Source organism: Sparus aurata, chromosome 6, assembly GCF_900880675.1.
Source record: "Sparus aurata chromosome 6, fSpaAur1.1, whole genome shotgun sequence".
NCBI lineage: Eukaryota > Metazoa > Chordata > Actinopteri > Spariformes > Sparidae > Sparus > Sparus aurata.
In genome coordinates, this window is record NC_044192.1 from 34,553,595 (window position 1) to 34,570,584 (window position 16,990).

Consider the following 16,990-nt stretch of genomic DNA (forward strand, 5'->3'; position numbering starts at 1 on the left):
GATGTCTGCTTTTGGCGAGGGGGGGCGGTGGCTTCTGCATCTGCCATGTGTTTGGCTTGCAGATGATATTCGAGACTTGACGAACTTCAATAGTAACTAATTTCATGTCGACAGTACGTGCAGATAACTTTTGTCCTATCGACCAAACCATCTGGCAGTGAGTTGAAAGTGAATTTGCCATCCATAAGTCCTTTCTCCATTTACTTTCACTTTCGCTTTTCAGTCCACCGTGTTTTTCCCGAATGCCAACCCTGCTTCTTCTTCTTCTGATTCCCTTTTTAATATATATATATATATATATATATATATATATATATATATATATATATATATATATATATATATATATATATATATATAAGCCTAGACCCTACAACAGGAAACAGGAGTCTCTCTTCACCTCTACCCCTATTTAATTGGGCCCAGAAAAGCCACCACTGCAAGCAGTCCCTGCTACTGAGTCATTAAACCTTCGCCTACCTAAAAGACTTAATACTTGACTTCCATGAAGTTGAGGGTCTCCATTTAGAGACCATATAAAGATGGTGAAAGCTCAAGCAGAGATGTATTATTGTTGTGTATTTGTGGTGTACAGTATTTGCCATGTATTCAGCAGAGACTCTCTTAAATTGTCAATCTAAAGGAAACACACTAAAAAGGTGTGCCATGATTGTGTTGCTATATAACTGACCTCCCAGCTAAGTCGTCTCCTGACTGACCTTGTGTTTGTTTGGTTGAACTAGGATACACATGGCTGAGCGGAATTTACTGACTGGGAGATGACGGAATTGCTGAGCAATAAAACTTAATAATGTAACTTCCATTGAAGTGTTACATACAGGAAGCACAGTTTATGTGTATTTATGGTCATTTTACTATGGTTATGCACTGGTTAGAGCAACAACAGATTTACCATCATACTTAAGGCACTTGAGTGTGAGCCATTTAAACAGGCTCATTAAAATTAACCAAAACATCAAATGGGAGATGATTCATTCACAGAACTCTCGCTGCTCTATAAGAGATGATAACAAAAACATCCAGCTTGGGTCAAATTGTGTCTTTACGAGATAATTATACCATTATTATGTGGAATATTACTCTGAATCAGTTTCATATTTCAGGAACATGTGAGTCAACCTCCTGATTTTGTGAATGAAGTGTTGTTCTTTTTGTAGTTTAAGCCTTCAGTTAGGTAGTGCTTCATGAATTGCCATGGTTTCTGTTGTGTGTCCAATGTGCAGTGGGTCCTGATGAGGACAGCAGAGTCAAAGAAGACAGTCGTGCTTTGGTCCCAACACAAACTACTGCTACCACCACAACAACCATTACAACCACCACCAGCCATGCACGCCTCAAGCCTTGTACAGGTAATGCCAGTATTACTCCACAAATGATATAACATTACTGTCACTAGGAGTCAGGACAGTCATTCTCCCCTGAATGATATAGACTCACATTTGCAGCATCTGTGCATTCATATTAACAATACAAATTTGATTATATTTGATTTTTCAGGCATAGGTTTATACATGATAAAAGTGATGATTAAGACCACTTTGTGTGAAATAAACCGTACTGTAGTTGCAAATTGGATATGTTTTTGCTCAAAATATTCAGAGTTAACTGTTTTAATATTATTAATCATCTTCTATTATAAAATAATTACTGCCAAGTTTGAATAAAACAAGAGTCCTTTGTTATGTAGAACATCCACTAAAGTGCTTCTAAAAATTAACATCCAACTTCTAACTGAATCTGAATCTGCAATTTAACTCTGGCACTTATTCAGCTTTAACATGATCGTGTCACAGAAAGATTCTGATATATACAGTCTTTAATGGCTGACAGTATGGCAGCTGAGACTGTGATGTCTTCAGCCACAAAAAAAAATGGGAGAGTGATTTTACACACTTTACACACAGAAGCAGATTGACACACAGACTGATTTATTGTTATGGATCCTAAAGATCTTCTCACAAGACTTGCCCTACTCCACCTCTGATTGGTGCTTTGTTGGTTGCATTTTCTATGCTCTATGACTCTAACTGTTAACTCACATATTGTAGATCTGGTAATGTCTGTTTTCGGTGGCTGTAGTTTTGCAGGCCTCACTTCTGGTCTTCTGCACATTCTCTCCGGTCACTCATTCTCCAGAGCAGCTCTTCACTGAGTAGTGTCTCTGTAGAGCAGACAGGCGGGCTACCAGCGGGCTGCCCTGCCACCGCTCCACTACTCACAAGCCTGTTGGCTATAAAGAAGGAGCCGAGGGACACTGCAGCTGCATCAGCTAGTTGCAGCGACGTGTTTGCCAGGGTAACTGTGGCTCACAAAACACAAACATGCTGCTCTGACATGAGACAGCTACTGAACGTACAGTTAGGTAATGTTAACGTGTCAGTTACTCTGACAGAGATTTTTGTGGGCCTGGTAGTCCACTGGACAAAAAGGAGGGAGATCAGTGGGACCCAAGTGCCTGCGTGGGTGACGGCCTGTGTCCACATCCTATATTCATATTAGTTGATATATTGCAGTCATGACTTCACATTGAATAGCTTAGAGCTTTTATTTTATTAGCTCGCTGTTCAATTTGCCACCATTTTTTATTTGTTATTCAAGCAATTCTAAATTTGTAAATTAATTAATTTGCATACTACTACTAATTTAGCTTTTGTCATACAACTCTGGTGCACTCAATTAAATTGTACAATTTAGGCCTACCAATAATTTTTCTCATGCTATTATAGCCAGATCGGAGAAGCTGTTAATATGACAAATACACTTTATCCAAACAAACAAAAATTTAAGGAGATATCCCCAAAACCTTCAATAAAATTGGCCCACCCACATTTAAAGCGCCTTCTTAGGTGCTGCTTCCAGGGGACACATTTTGGGCACCCCTGGTTTAAAGGTAGTTTGGAGCAGGGATCTGGGTTTTCCTTTATACATGATTGTAGGAATATGAAACATGATTTGTAGATTTTGAGGTAACACTACCTGCTGTGAGACTCACCGTTGTTGATTCCTCCCTTTGCTAAGGTTGTTTTGTTGTTTGGATGTGTAATGGGTGACAGGTTTTATGGTGAAGTCTACCAGCAGTGGCTGATGTCTCCAGCTGAGAGCCCAGTAGGCGGGATACAGCTGTTGAGCACATCACTTCTGCTTTTATTGAAACAAAGCTGGAAGGTCGAGCTTAGAGGGGCTGACATTTAGTGTCTATGTCCCGTCTGGCTGAGCCATGGCAAATAACTCCCTTAGTAGTAAACACTGGGACAATGCCCGTTCACTGATAAACTGTTCAGTCATAATTGATCTGCTGTGTTTATGTTGCTGCAGCCTCATGCGCTGAATCCATCAAGTCAGGAGGAGATCAGCAGTGCAAACCTCAAGCTGCTCCAGTCTGTACTCCAGGCTCCAATAAAAGCCCTGCTCCATCAAAAGTGTCTCTGATTGTTGGTTATAAGACTCTCATGATCAATGTATGGAGTTGCCTTCCGACACTTGACGACCACAGAGTTTTAACAGTGAATGTGTTGGTGGTTGTGAGAAAACAGTTCCAGGCCCATGCCTTTTTGTGACAGGGCTATTGACTTGTTAAATAGAGAGAATTGATTCTGTTGTATTTAATGTGATTGCTCATGAGAGGCTCACTCCTGCAGGGAGGGATGATCAGTACGAGGCTGTGACAACAGGGCAATGAATTAACAGGACAGCAGAGAAACGACGCAATGATGAGGAATTTAAGATATTATGAGTAACTGACTATTCCGTATGTGGAGCTGTGGAGTCCTGAGATGATTGTGATAATGCTGCTCATATTTTTGTATCTTGCAGGAAATGGTCTTTGCAGTCAGCAGTGTACAACAGTGGCAGGCAGCGCCCGCTGTTCCTGCTTCCCAGGGTTCTCACTGATGACAGATGGACGCATGTGTGAAGGTAAAAGCTGCCACTCCTTCTTGATGTGGTACTGTTGGCAGTAATTGGAGCAAATCACAATGCTTGTTTGTATCCCTTAAGCTTTCTCCCTCAAGCAGGATTTGCACAAGGTTACAAACAACCCAACACAATCAACAATAGCACTCACTGCTATATAAATGAACAACAACAAACACATACAGCCTTGACAACGGAACACAAGTGCAATGGAGCAGTTTGTCCAGAGAATAGGACATTTTTTAATTGAATGCAGTCACTCATGAAGGAGGAAAATGCAGGCCTTGTGATACTAAACAACACATTGACTGATTGGGCTCCCATTTCATGGTGGGGAAGGCCGTTGCCTAGAGCATTAGTCAACCATAGCCAATTACTCTGTGGCAGCTGTAGCTGAAAAAACAAATACTACACATATTATCTGTGTCCTTAACTACCTTCTTTTATAAAGCTCTGTGCGGTAGCTTAACACAGCATTGAAACCTATTACAGGTGAATCACAACTGCAGTTTGTTGCAGGTAAAATGACAATAAATTGTGTGCTGCCTGTATGTAGAAACACATTGTAACACAACTGATTGTACCATATCTATTTATTATAAACCAAAAACATATTTCCTATACAGATATATTTAAGTACTTTACTTAGACCATATAAACTTTTGATTGTTTCCACCTTTCCTCCTACATCTGTAGCTCTCAAGCCAGTTTGTTCCCACTAAAGACATAAATCACGGGTCATACTGTATGTTACTTTATTTGAAAAAAAGAATTAAAAGACTACATATTGTATTTTTCTTAAACAGCTGGGAGCTGTAGTTTTTTCACAAATTTTACTAAAACAGGAACAAATTATGAATTTATTGGGGACTATTTTCTACTGCAGATTATACATACATTACATTATATGAATTGGGTTTAATGGTATTCCTGGAAATAGGACAGTTTATGCGGGATCAGAATAAACTGCAGTCCCGTCCTGCTTATGCTCTTAATACAACTTTGCTTTACTTCCTCCTTTGCTGCCGTAATAATTACTATGGCCACTAGAGGTCTCTGCTTAACACAAAATGTTAATGTAGTATGCAAAAGGCTGCTTTCACTGTTGACCTATATTGTTGTTTTTCTGATGAGGATTGGCTGGGTGAACATAGTGGAGCAAAAGAAACAGATATTTATGTCTATGTGGGGTCCACAAGCGGACACAAGGCTTGTACAAGCATGTTAGAAACTTTGTAATAACTATATTGATAGTAATAATAGCCACTTACGTGCGCCTCAGAGGATTTTGTAGTCCAAGCAAAAATACCACAAATGGCCAGTGGGTGGCAATGATACACCATATATGGATGGAGTTTTCCTAATTGAATGAGTGCGGTTTGATTTCATCTAACATAATTTCTTTGAGAAATGAAATAGTATGAGTATAAATCTAAATGCTAATGTGTTGCTGCAGAAAAGTTGAGAATGCAACAACACTTGCCTGAAACTTGCTTACACAGTGTTTGATAAAGTGATTCATATATACATATAGGGATTTATTTACATATATATAAATCGCTTAATTCATTTTATCTCTCAGCAGATGGGATAATACTTCTAAATGCATTAGCAGTACAGTTAGTGTTTTCCCTCCTATCATTCCATTCAGTTAGGGGAATTCTCTCCAAAACTGTTTCCACATGTAAAGCTGTGGTTGGGCAACTGTCTGTTTGGCATGGAATGAACCAAGGCCAATAGCATGACAAGGTGATGGTTGGGGATTTGATGGAGATGTCAGCAGACTTTGAAGTACACTTGAGGACAGGTTGTTATGGATCTGTCAACCTGACCGTGAAACCAAAGTAAAGCTATGATGACTGCATAGAGTAATCTGATATTTGTTTAGCAAATCTAAGCACTTCTATCGAATCCGGATGTAATTAATCCAAGATCATGACTGTGTAATTCACAGGTTTGCAGGCTAAATAATGCTGCTCCTCTCTCTGTGAGATTTCAACTGCATTTAAATGTGAATGAAAGTAAGATTTAAACAAACAGTTGTTCCCATTTTATTTAGTGTATGAGTAAGCAAGGATCCAGCACAGTATGGCTTCATACACAACCTGAATAGTAAATGTGTTGGGCAGACAGTTAATCAGTGCTCCAGCATTATTTCTGCTTACAGTCAGGCTGTGAATTCATATTCCAAGTTTCCAAGACAAACGCACACACACACACACACGCGCATACAAAATCCACATTTATACCGTACATCATATGGGTTTATAGCTTTAGTTAAAGGACCAAACTGTTTGTTTTGCATTCGTCTAAATTGTGCATTCCAAACTCTGTAATATATTGTGATAGATAAAGATATAGGGAGAGTAATGCATTTATTTTGCCCGGATATCTTTTAAGAAGTCAATACAGGTGGATATGTTAATATCCTCCTCACAAACACAACAACACACAGGAGCTCCTTGTTTCCTCTAATTTGCGTACCTCAAAGATGCAGTGCAGGGCAACATCTGACCTGCATCAGCCATGAACAGTTCTGGCTGATCCACCTCCAATGAAAGTGGTGGTTCTCTGACGAGAGACAATGGTAGTTGCCTAGCTACCAAATGCATCTCCCTGCGTGCAAACACATATCAATTACACTGCAGCAAAATCTGCGTAGTCAATATGATCACCTATGGCCAAAATAGGCAAAAATTATAACATTTTCTTTGTCTTTTGTGCAATTTATGTAAAAACTATTTTTAAATGAAAATATGGACACTTTTAGGAAAGTCCAGGACCAGCAGCACAGTCATTTTTAATTCAACAAAGTTATAGCACATATACGTTTGAAAAAGGTTAAAATGCCCACCCTGGCTGTTATATTGTTAATAAAAGTACAGGCAGACAAATTCAATACATTTGGTGCAAACCTTGACTCCAGAGGAAACCTGATTCCAGTGGTGGCTACAAGTCACTACACCATGTTTGGTTTTAACTGTGGGTACAATAAGCTGACCAGTCCCTGCAGGTCTCAGAGACCTGCCTAGGTTGTAGAGTAAACATATCTGCAATAGAATGTATTTTGGCCCAGAATATTGAACAACTTACAAAATGAACTTGTAAGTGCTATATCACAGGCAACTGGATGTGTTTTAGTTTCTTGAAGACGTTCAACCAGCCAACCCTCCTGTCTCAAACAAAATATGCAATTAAGCCAAGGCTGACTTCTTCCTCAGCTTAAACTTTTCAAAAGACCTCATTGCGGGGTCCAGTGTAAAAGAACAAGAGGGTGTGTGTTTGCATCTATGCCTATTGGTATTTCATCTCAGACGTCTCCCGGTGCACAGCCTCCTCTGGGGCCCGAAAAAGTGCTTGAAATGTGTGTACGCCACTTTCTAAGCATAAATTAGAATTTATTAAAAAATACTTGACAGGGAAATGGGTGTAGATTTACAGAAACATTGACCCATGCGATTGTACTTTTTAAAGGCAAGGGGAATTGGCAACAGTGATGGTGAGGTGGTGAATAGAAGCCAGATTGTCCACATTAAATGTTAAAGACATTATTCTACACATAATAATGCATCTCACACTTGATTTCACTTAAAATTAAAGGTTATAACTAATCCATGTTATCTAAACATTTAAAAAACTGTTTTCACACTGCCACAAACACTGCCTTCTTCGGGAATGTCACCTGGTACATCTGAATCTCCTAATTAATTATGAACGTTACCCTCCATATCCTCATTATGAGCCCTAATCATCATGCAGGCCCAGTTCACCATAACATAAATTATTTAACAAATAGTGTTCTCTTATCAAACTTCCATTTTCAGATGAAATCACAGGTTGTGGGAGACCCCTGATCGTTTTGGTAAGTGGTACAATCGCAGTTACAGTCAAGGACAAGGACAACTTGAAATAAATAATTAATTTCATGTGTTTTATAACTTTCACCTTATTCCCCACAAACACATTGTTTTTTTTGTGTCAAAAAAAATATCTTAGTCTTCCTCTCAGTTGTAACGATAGTTTACTGTATTGATCAGTGGTTCATTTGCATGCATTAGGGTTAGGATAACGTTCACAAGGCACTTTGCATTAGCCATTTATGGTTGAATGTAGATGTGGAGTAAGGCATTCAAAGTCCTTGTAGATGTGGAATGAGAATAAGGGGCTGAAAAATGTGTGCACATTTCCTAGTTGATGTGGGATTTTTAAAAGGAAATTGCGCACTGTTGGGCACCAAGTTTGTAAATCATAATAATTTTTGGTGTGGATTATTTTCCTCTTGTGTACATACACAAAGATTTGTTGATTCTCTGCAGAGTTTTATAAATGAGGCCTCTGGTATCTAGAAGAAATTCTTCTGAAACTGCTATCTTTTCTCTGTTCGACTGAGCATTTATATTTGTCAAAAAAGATAATCTTTGTTTCCACCCTATATTGGATCATTTCACTCCTCACAAGTGTGTAATGTGCCTACTCATAGGGGGCCATTCATGGAATGTAGGGACCTTGAGGCAATAGGCATTCTTTCTATTTTTTTCTTTTTTCTCCTTTTTGAATGACGCACTGGAAATAATGCTGTCCACCAGAGTGGATGGAGAAGGCGACTTTCCCCACCACTGGCAATATGAAAATTTGGAAACAATCCCGTCCATTACTAGGCTTGACAGAAAGCAGGGCCCAAAGGACCAGGCAGATTCAGCCCTTAGTGTGGTTTGCCCCTGGAAATATCCTCCCTACAACGGAGACACCAGATGTCTCTCGCTTGGGGAATAAACCGGGAAAGGGCCCCAAAAACACTGAGTATGTCACCACTGTGTGTTGAGCATGAATCCTACAGACTCTCCAGAGTGTTACACAATGTCAAAAGTAGAAACTGTTCATTTTAGTAAGTAAGAAGAATGTGTTTGCTGCAGATCCACAGTGGCTTCATATAATACAATGAACCATGTTGTGTTCTGTAAGAGGTAATGCTTGTTTAGTTTTCAGAGGTAAAAACCTTACAGGAAAAGAGCTGTAGGACGTTCCTCACACACAAAGTAAAAACTCAGATCAGTGCTTTCCTCCCCCTGCTCTCTGTTGGAAGTTGTTGTAAGGCATTCAAATTCCCTGTAGTAAAAGCTTTGAAAGTCAAGAAAGGCATTTCAGCAAGGGACCGCAGACAGATACATAGGCAACACATGATAATATATTCCCCCTGTTTCTGCCCTTTGTTTTTGTTTTTTCAGCCCGGGCTCCGTCATGCAGATTTATAAAAGCCCCTTTGTCAGGTTCCCTGCGGAATGCAACATATTTTGTAGGTGATCTTCACATCTGGATGACTGTCACACCCCTGCACACAAAAACACAGACATACACAATAATTCTAGTGCTATCAGCGCATCCAGCTTATCAGTCATTTACTGTGATGACATAAGGGAATGCAGCAGTTTGATAAAGATGAGCCGCAACAGAGCAACGATCCACTGTCACACCATGAGCCCATGAGTGTCATAAATCAACAGTGCCTGTTTACTGGCTGCCGTGCTGTCTGACTGATAAAGATTCCAGGGTTTGCAACTGTGTTTTTTGTTTCATACAAACATGCATAGCAAGCAAAATATTATATAGCTTCTGCCAAGACCTGATATTTTACATTTTACTTGTGTTACCTGTATTTACAAAGCAGTCACTGACCAAAGTTGGTATAATGGCCTGCTAAAGCCTGGTTTATTGATTGCACCACCTGTTGGTGGAAACACCAGTGAGAAAGCCATTCTTTCTTCACCTATTGCCTATCAAATCATGTCATTTTGAACATGTTTTCATAAAGTGGTGATCATCAGCATTGGTATTATTGGTTGCCTGTAACTAACTAACTAACTAACTATGTATATATATATATATATATATATATATATATATATATATATACATATATATATAAACGATATATATATATATATATATATATATATATATATATATATATATATACATATATATATATATATATATATATATAGTTAGTTAGTTAGTTAGTTAGTTAGTTAGTATAGGCAACACAGTACAATCAGAATCAAAATCAGAATTTCTTTTATTTGTCTTTTATTTAAAATTTCTTCATCACAGCAGCCAAAGGACAGTTGTATTGTAATAAACAATAATAATAGTAAAAGAATAAACAATACAATTAAAAAGTAAGAAATAGAAATAGACTCATATACATTGTATATAATTAATGTTTTACAATGTTAACAGTGTAATTGTAAGAAGTATGGCAGTTTTTTGTTGCTGCAGCAGGAAGGAAGGACCTGTGATACCTCTCCTTCACACACTTGGACCACCTTGGTTCACAGAACTGGGCAGCTCCTTCAGCGATAGGCTAATACAACCCAAGTGTACTAGCCTATCGCTGAAGGAGGTACCCAGTGCTGTGATAGTGACCCGCAGGGGGTGGGACTCCTTCACCAGCAGCGATGACAGCTTGTCCATCATCCTGCTCTCTCTCACCACTTGCACTGGGTCTAGAAGGCATCCCAGGATGTACCGGCCTTCTTAATAAGTTTATCCAGTCTCTTCCAACCCGCTGCCCAGATGCTGCTGCTCCAGCAGACTACTCCATAGAAAATGGCTGATGCTACCATAGAGTCATAGAAAGAAGTCAGGAGTTCCCCCTGCACTCCAAAGGACCTGAGCTTCCTCAGCAGATGGAGTCTGCTCTGACCTTTCTTATATGTTGCTGCAGTGTTATCAGTCTAGTCCAGATTATTGTTCAGGTGAACTCCCAGGCACTTGAAAGATGTCACCATCTCAATGTCTGTTCTCTGGATGTTTACCTGTGTGCAGGGTTGTCTGTGCCTGCCTGCAGTCTACGAAGTCCTGAATAAGTTCTCCTTAGGCTCTTTTGTCTCCGTCCCTGATGAGGCTGACGATAGCAGAGTCGTCAGAGAACTTTTGTAGATGGCTGTGGGGTGATTACTAGGAGAAGTCTGCAGTGTACAGGGTGAACTGTGCCACCCTCTGGTCAGCCAATTCCGCTTTGAGGCTGAAAGAGTTTTTATGATTACATCCAAAGACACTTGTTTCCTCCTTTATAGTAACAGAAAAAATGACCACAATGAATGAATTCAAAAACCACTTTCACATAATTTTCACTTTCAGTCTGAGACTATCATGACTGCTTCCCACCTAGTCATTTTCATGCAGATGCAAAACATATAATTTCCTGACATGCCTCAAACTCCTCAATGTAAAAATGACTTCATTTGTTAGTTTCTTTGGTATTTTTTTACTGATGTCCACTCACTGAGCTCCATCAGGGTGAAAATCAGAGAACAATTACATAGAGGTCCTGTCCATCATCGACCTCTGAGAGGCTGCCTCTCCCCCTGTCATTTCACACACAGTCACCCTTGTTCTTCTCCCACAGATGTGGACGAGTGTGCCACCAACACCCACAGTTGTCAGCCCAGAGAGCACTGTGTGAACACAGTGGGTTCATTTGTATGTGAGCACCATGTCACTTGTCCTGCAGGCTACCACCTGAGGAACAGTATTTGCAAGGGTGAGTTCATTGTTCCTGAAGCATTTCATTAAGCGAATTTACTCAGCAGCCATTTCCAGAGCACATAAAGTAGTCACAGGAAATGCTGATGATGTAGCACTATGCAGTACGGAAAGTAAGACTACAGCCTTATTGCTAGACAATAACTTCAATTTTGGACAATTCTGCAAATTAAATAGCATTTATTTACAACCGACTTGCAGCACAAATAAACAAATATGCAATTTACACTCCTGTCCATCGCTCCTGAGATTCAGTTAATTTAAGAACATTTGTCCAACTTCTTCCAAGTGCAGAGTTGAAGAAAATTATATTTTTATGGGAAAAGAATTCTTCCTCAGGTTAAACACTGACACAGTAAATGCTTGAAGTTTTGGGGCGCTGCATGTTTTTTTTCCTTTGCTTGAGCAACAGTGCCACCTACTGTGTTTTTAACGTACTGACTGCTCAGATTGAAGCTCAGAGCATTTACCGCACACAACTCTTTACAATATAAAGTGTGGATTATTTTGTCAAGATGCCTCATTGAATCTTTTATCTCGTTTATCTGTTCTTTCTTCCAGACATTGATGAATGTGTCCTGCAATCCCATAACTGTGAACTGGGCTTTGTGTGTGAGAACACAGTGGGCTCTTTCCTGTGTAATCCCAAGAATAAATGTATCAGCGGCTTCACACAGGACTCCCATGGCAACTGTATCGGTGAGAAACTGTCAGTGCTGCTCTCTGCTGGCTAATGAAAACTTAAAACACATGACCATTAAATAACTAATAGAGAGTCAGGCCAAATCAAACAGCTTCAGAGCTCCTTGTCCTGTTACACGTGACACTAAGAGACAGTAAGGGTCGAGCAAAGCAAAAAAGTTTTGTGTTGGACAACTGAACAATGGACTAAAAGTCACTGTAAGCTTTGTAAAGCCAAAGGGATCAATAGATAATTCTGCGCTCAGTTTTCTGTAGGTTTTTCACACCAGATACACTTTCACATGTGATAGATAACTATTAAATAGCTGTCCAACTTAAAACCTATTTACTTATTGTACAAAATATTGATTAATATTTTTCATATATTTTGTCAGGATAATCTTATTCAGTTGTTTAATTATTTTTTCCATATGTGAAAAAAATATATTTCAGAGGTAAAACTTTTTTTTTTAATTTCTGAAACCTATGGATCCCCTTTTGGTAACAGTGAGACTTTTTTAACACTACTTTTGCATTCCCTCACAATGTGTTTTGTGTTAACTTGCAATACCTTTGTGGTTCATAGCAATACCTTTTTCCTTCCATTCTTGTAAGGCTCATTATATGTTTGTTTTTGAAATACTTATTTGACCACATTATTTTGAAGTGCACCTTTACCCCATGTTCTAAGTAGGACCTTCATGTTATCGCCCAGGGGAGTTTTAATTTCTCTATGCTCACTACACAAGATACATCTACTTTGTGTTAGCAGGTTATATAACAACACTGTTCTGTCTTTCTTGTGGCTAGGGATGTGTTATAATTGGTGCAAAACTGTCAACAGTGTGACAGTGGAATATTGTGTATTATTAGAGTCAGATCAAGCACTAAAATTTAATGGCCTCATTCTGATACATGAGCCTTTGCATGTTACATCATAGTTTATCGTCTTCTCATGTTTTATGTTCAAAACTCCTTTACAACAGCAACAGTGGTAATAAGCAGGGGGGAGTATTCAACTACTGTGTGACAGCTTCATTGCAGAAAAACATGAAATTATCCTTTCGGTCATTATACACTTGATCTGAGGAAAGTTTGTTCCTGGCATCTCTTGTTCAGACACTGTCCTGTCAATGTGAGTTCCTCATATTAAGGGCTAATGCTCAGTGCGCAAATATGCTGGGATGTTTCGGGTCTTACTTTATAACACCCCATGTACACACAGCTGATCACGTTAGAGTTTCTCCCCAACAGTGTGAACTCTGTGAAACAAGACAGCACCTTTAAGAGACAGCTGTTGTTGTTTAAGCTTTCTTTATATTCTTGAACTTTAAATAACTGTGAAATGGGTAAGGAGGGAAAGGCGGCACGAATTACAAACCAATAGACATGTGTTGTTTTATTCTGCAGTCTCTTTCAGTTCTACAGGGCAGGACTAACCCACAGTGTGGTTCTGGCAAAACATTGTCAAATCAAATCAAATTACCACAAAGTTATTGTGTAGTAATAGTAATAGTAATGGCCCACAGGGTGCATTAAGGCCTCCTCAGGGTTTATGGTAATCTAGCATTAGCACTAGGAAACATTTTTGCATATTTTCACCAATTTCTTTGGTTTATATCTTCCCTTGATCTCTTAATACAGTTATTTCCTGCTTTGAAGTGGCACTGATTTGTATGGCCCATGTTTTAGTAAATAGTCGCAGCTTCATTGGCATTAACATGTTTCAGTCTCCAGACTACTGCAAGTCCAATATTTGACTCTCTTTTTAGCTCTGTTTTTATCACCATGGGCTCCTAATGATGCATTCAGACCAAATGTGAGGCCATTCATAAACACGGACAGATTACATACTAAGTCAGTGTAATTATGCAAGTAAATGCAAAATCGTGTTTGTGCAATAGGTTCATTGCCAGCAACTCCCAAAACTGTACATATCAGTGTTCACAAAACAACTTGTCAGTTGTAATGTGCTAGTGACAGGCTTCGTTTTACAGTCGCAGTTTGGTTGGGTTAAGACAAAAAAAGCTTCTATAAAGGAATCTTATCTAAATAAGAATTGGAAATATTGGTTGTAGTAAGCTGCTTTCATTTCCAACCTACATAGGACGAGCTGGAAAATCACAAGTAAGATGTTTTTTTGTAAGTTGGCAGTCATTGGAAATTAATCAATCACAATGGTTTACGGCATGAGTAGTTCACTGTGAATCAGAACCAATCATGCATTCTATATAAATGTGATGACTACAGTCCAAATAAACCACAATTCCTTTAGTTTTTTTTCAAATGTATAATTTTTTGTATTTCAATTTTTTTATTTGATTGCTCAAAATCTGTGACTTAGAGGGCTGTGGCTATTCCAGCGCTTTGTGGCATTTTTGTGACTTGGTTGCTTCAAGGTGCTTACTAGAGCATCAACTGCATATTAGGAAGACATTAATACTGCTAACAAGTACATTTGCGACTCCATAATTGTTGTGTTAAAATGACTGGGCAGAAGGAGCCATACAGTAGGTAGGTCTGTCAATCAGGATTAAACCCCCTCACAATCATTCTCCTGTGGAATTGTCATTGTCTCAGCTGTGTTGAGGCTTAATTGTTCCTGTGTGTGTGTGTGTGTGTGTGTGCGTGTGTGTGTGTGTGTGCTTCTGCAGACATAAATGAATGCAGCGGCCCAAATGAGCCGTGCAGCTTAGGCTTCAACTGTATCAACACAGTGGGCTCCTACACGTGCCAGAAGAAAGTTGTAATGTGTAGCCACGGCTACCACTCCAGCCCTGATGGAGCCAAGTGTGTTGGTGAGATCAACCTCTTTAACACAACAGCAGGAGGCGGAAATCTATGAAAAACATAGTGCTCAAATTCATGATTACAAAATGCCATTATAGGGAACAGTCAGCTAGTTAAGGTCAGTTATAACGAGACCAAATCACACTGAAATGAAATACATAAATGAGCTTGCTAAAATGACTTTTGATTGGGGAAGTGCTGGGCAAAGGCCAACAGGAGGGAGACAGTTTTGTAATCAGTTGTCACTTTGGTCCGAATGTGCAAACAGGCAATCACAGGAATTAAGACACAAGACAGTAAAAATAATTAAATGGAGGCAAAGTTATTTTAAGAAGTAAACGTTAACACTGAAAAAAAATGTGGTTTTGGTTTCCAATTCATTGAACAACGCCTTAAGAAGTCATATTACGCTAATTTCCAGGTGCATACTTTTATTTTGGGGTCCTAGTAGAATAGGTTTAATACTTTCATTTTCAAAAAAACATTTTTTTCCCATATGGTGCTTTGCTGCAGCACCCCTTTACACACTGCAGGCCCTATTTAGACAGACTATAGCACATAGTCTAAAGCGCTAGTTCATTAAAGGTGTGTCCAACTCCATTTTGCTCATTAAACCGTGGAAAATTTGGGCATAAAATGCTGCCGCACTTGACCAACCACACTTGATTACTGTTGGAATGTAGAGCTATTTAACACTAATCTTAATAGAATATATCACTTACAGCCACTCCAATTAAACTTTAATTTAATGCTTATTTCACTGTCAACAAACCTTTCAAAACCTTTCACAATAGCTTTATAAACCCTTCATTAAGCTACATCGTAAAGTTGCAACTTTTAAACTTTATTAAACTTTAAATACTGTTTAGTTCCTCTATAAACATTATTTGCATAGCCATTATGAAGTGGTGCTTATAAACCTTTAAAATTGCTTACTGAATAGTTTGTAAATCAGTAAATTGTAAAGTTTAATTAACAAGCTACATTAGCATTTATTAATTGAAATTGATCTAGCCTAGTTTCAAGAGTAGTACCACACCTCAACAGCAAAACTTCCGATATTCCTATAAATAACCACCTGACCCTCTCCTCTTCTTTGCTCTCATATTCTGCGGCTCTCGTATTCTGCCAGAAACGAGATCATGCGACATCGCCTCAAGCACATCCAAACTTTTGTACAAGCAACATCAGCCTCTACTCACCTCATCATGGACTCCGTAACACTATCCCCGTCGGACGATGATCTTTTCAGACGAGATCAGGATCACCATTCATCAGAAGCCGACAACTTTCCCGTCACCTCCATACCCGAGACCCTGATTCCAGTGGCTCAAAAGCCGTCTAGAAATCGAGCGAGTTCGAAGAGCAACTCTATTTCATCCATGGTTCTCCATCTCATCCATGGTTCGAATCCCACCTGGTTCATCTCTCCTCAACATCCAAGATTACCATAGTTCGCCCGACGATTCCTCCGTGTCTCCCAGCCCACCTCCTCCCGCAGCAAAGAGAGGACGAGGAAACTCCGGAACAGAAAGTCGCCATCGCTACAGCTGCCAACTCCTTCGCCCCCGAGAGGTGAAGCCTCCCGCCTTCGTTCCGACAACCGCAGAACAACTCGAGGGTCGCAGCATCACCACGCACCGGTGAGATCCCCTGACCGGCCTTCATCTTAAAAAATCACTGATTGGAAAGTAGCCACTCTCCAGAAAACTTTAAAAGACAAAGGATTTCTGTTTCACCGAACGGACATAAAGCCAGACTTTTCTCCACACTCATGTTGGCTTGTTCCTTCATCACCAGCTCTCTTCCGGGTAAAGTCATCAAGCGCACCCAAACACGCCATGACGTCAACGCTCCTGTTAAAGGGACAGTACAATTAAATACTACAGCCCAAAGACAACAGAAAGCGCAAAGACAACAGAAAGAGCCAATCTTTGCGGGGCTTGTGGCACCGGGATGCCAGCGCACTTTACTTCCTGTTTCCAGCAACCACAGCAGCTCACTTCAACCGGAACTCTTGGCACCGGGGTGCCAGTGCCCT

The 16,990-nt window shown here is 39.6% G+C and overlaps 1 protein-coding gene across 3 annotated transcripts in view; it reads left to right on the plus strand.

Moving 5' to 3' along the window:
- The window catches only part of fbln2 (fibulin 2), a 101,080-nt gene that overhangs the window by 62,128 nt on the left and 21,962 nt on the right, over positions 1-16,990 (plus strand). For all 3 annotated transcript variants that reach the window (XM_030421014.1, XM_030421012.1, XM_030421013.1), the window contains exons 7-11: positions 1,245-1,370; positions 3,835-3,936; positions 11,342-11,476; positions 12,040-12,177; positions 14,814-14,957. In XM_030421014.1, coding sequence (XP_030276874.1) covers positions 1,245-1,370; positions 3,835-3,936; positions 11,342-11,476; positions 12,040-12,177; positions 14,814-14,957 — 645 coding nt within the window. The remainder of the gene's footprint in view (positions 1-1,244; positions 1,371-3,834; positions 3,937-11,341; positions 11,477-12,039; positions 12,178-14,813; positions 14,958-16,990) is intronic.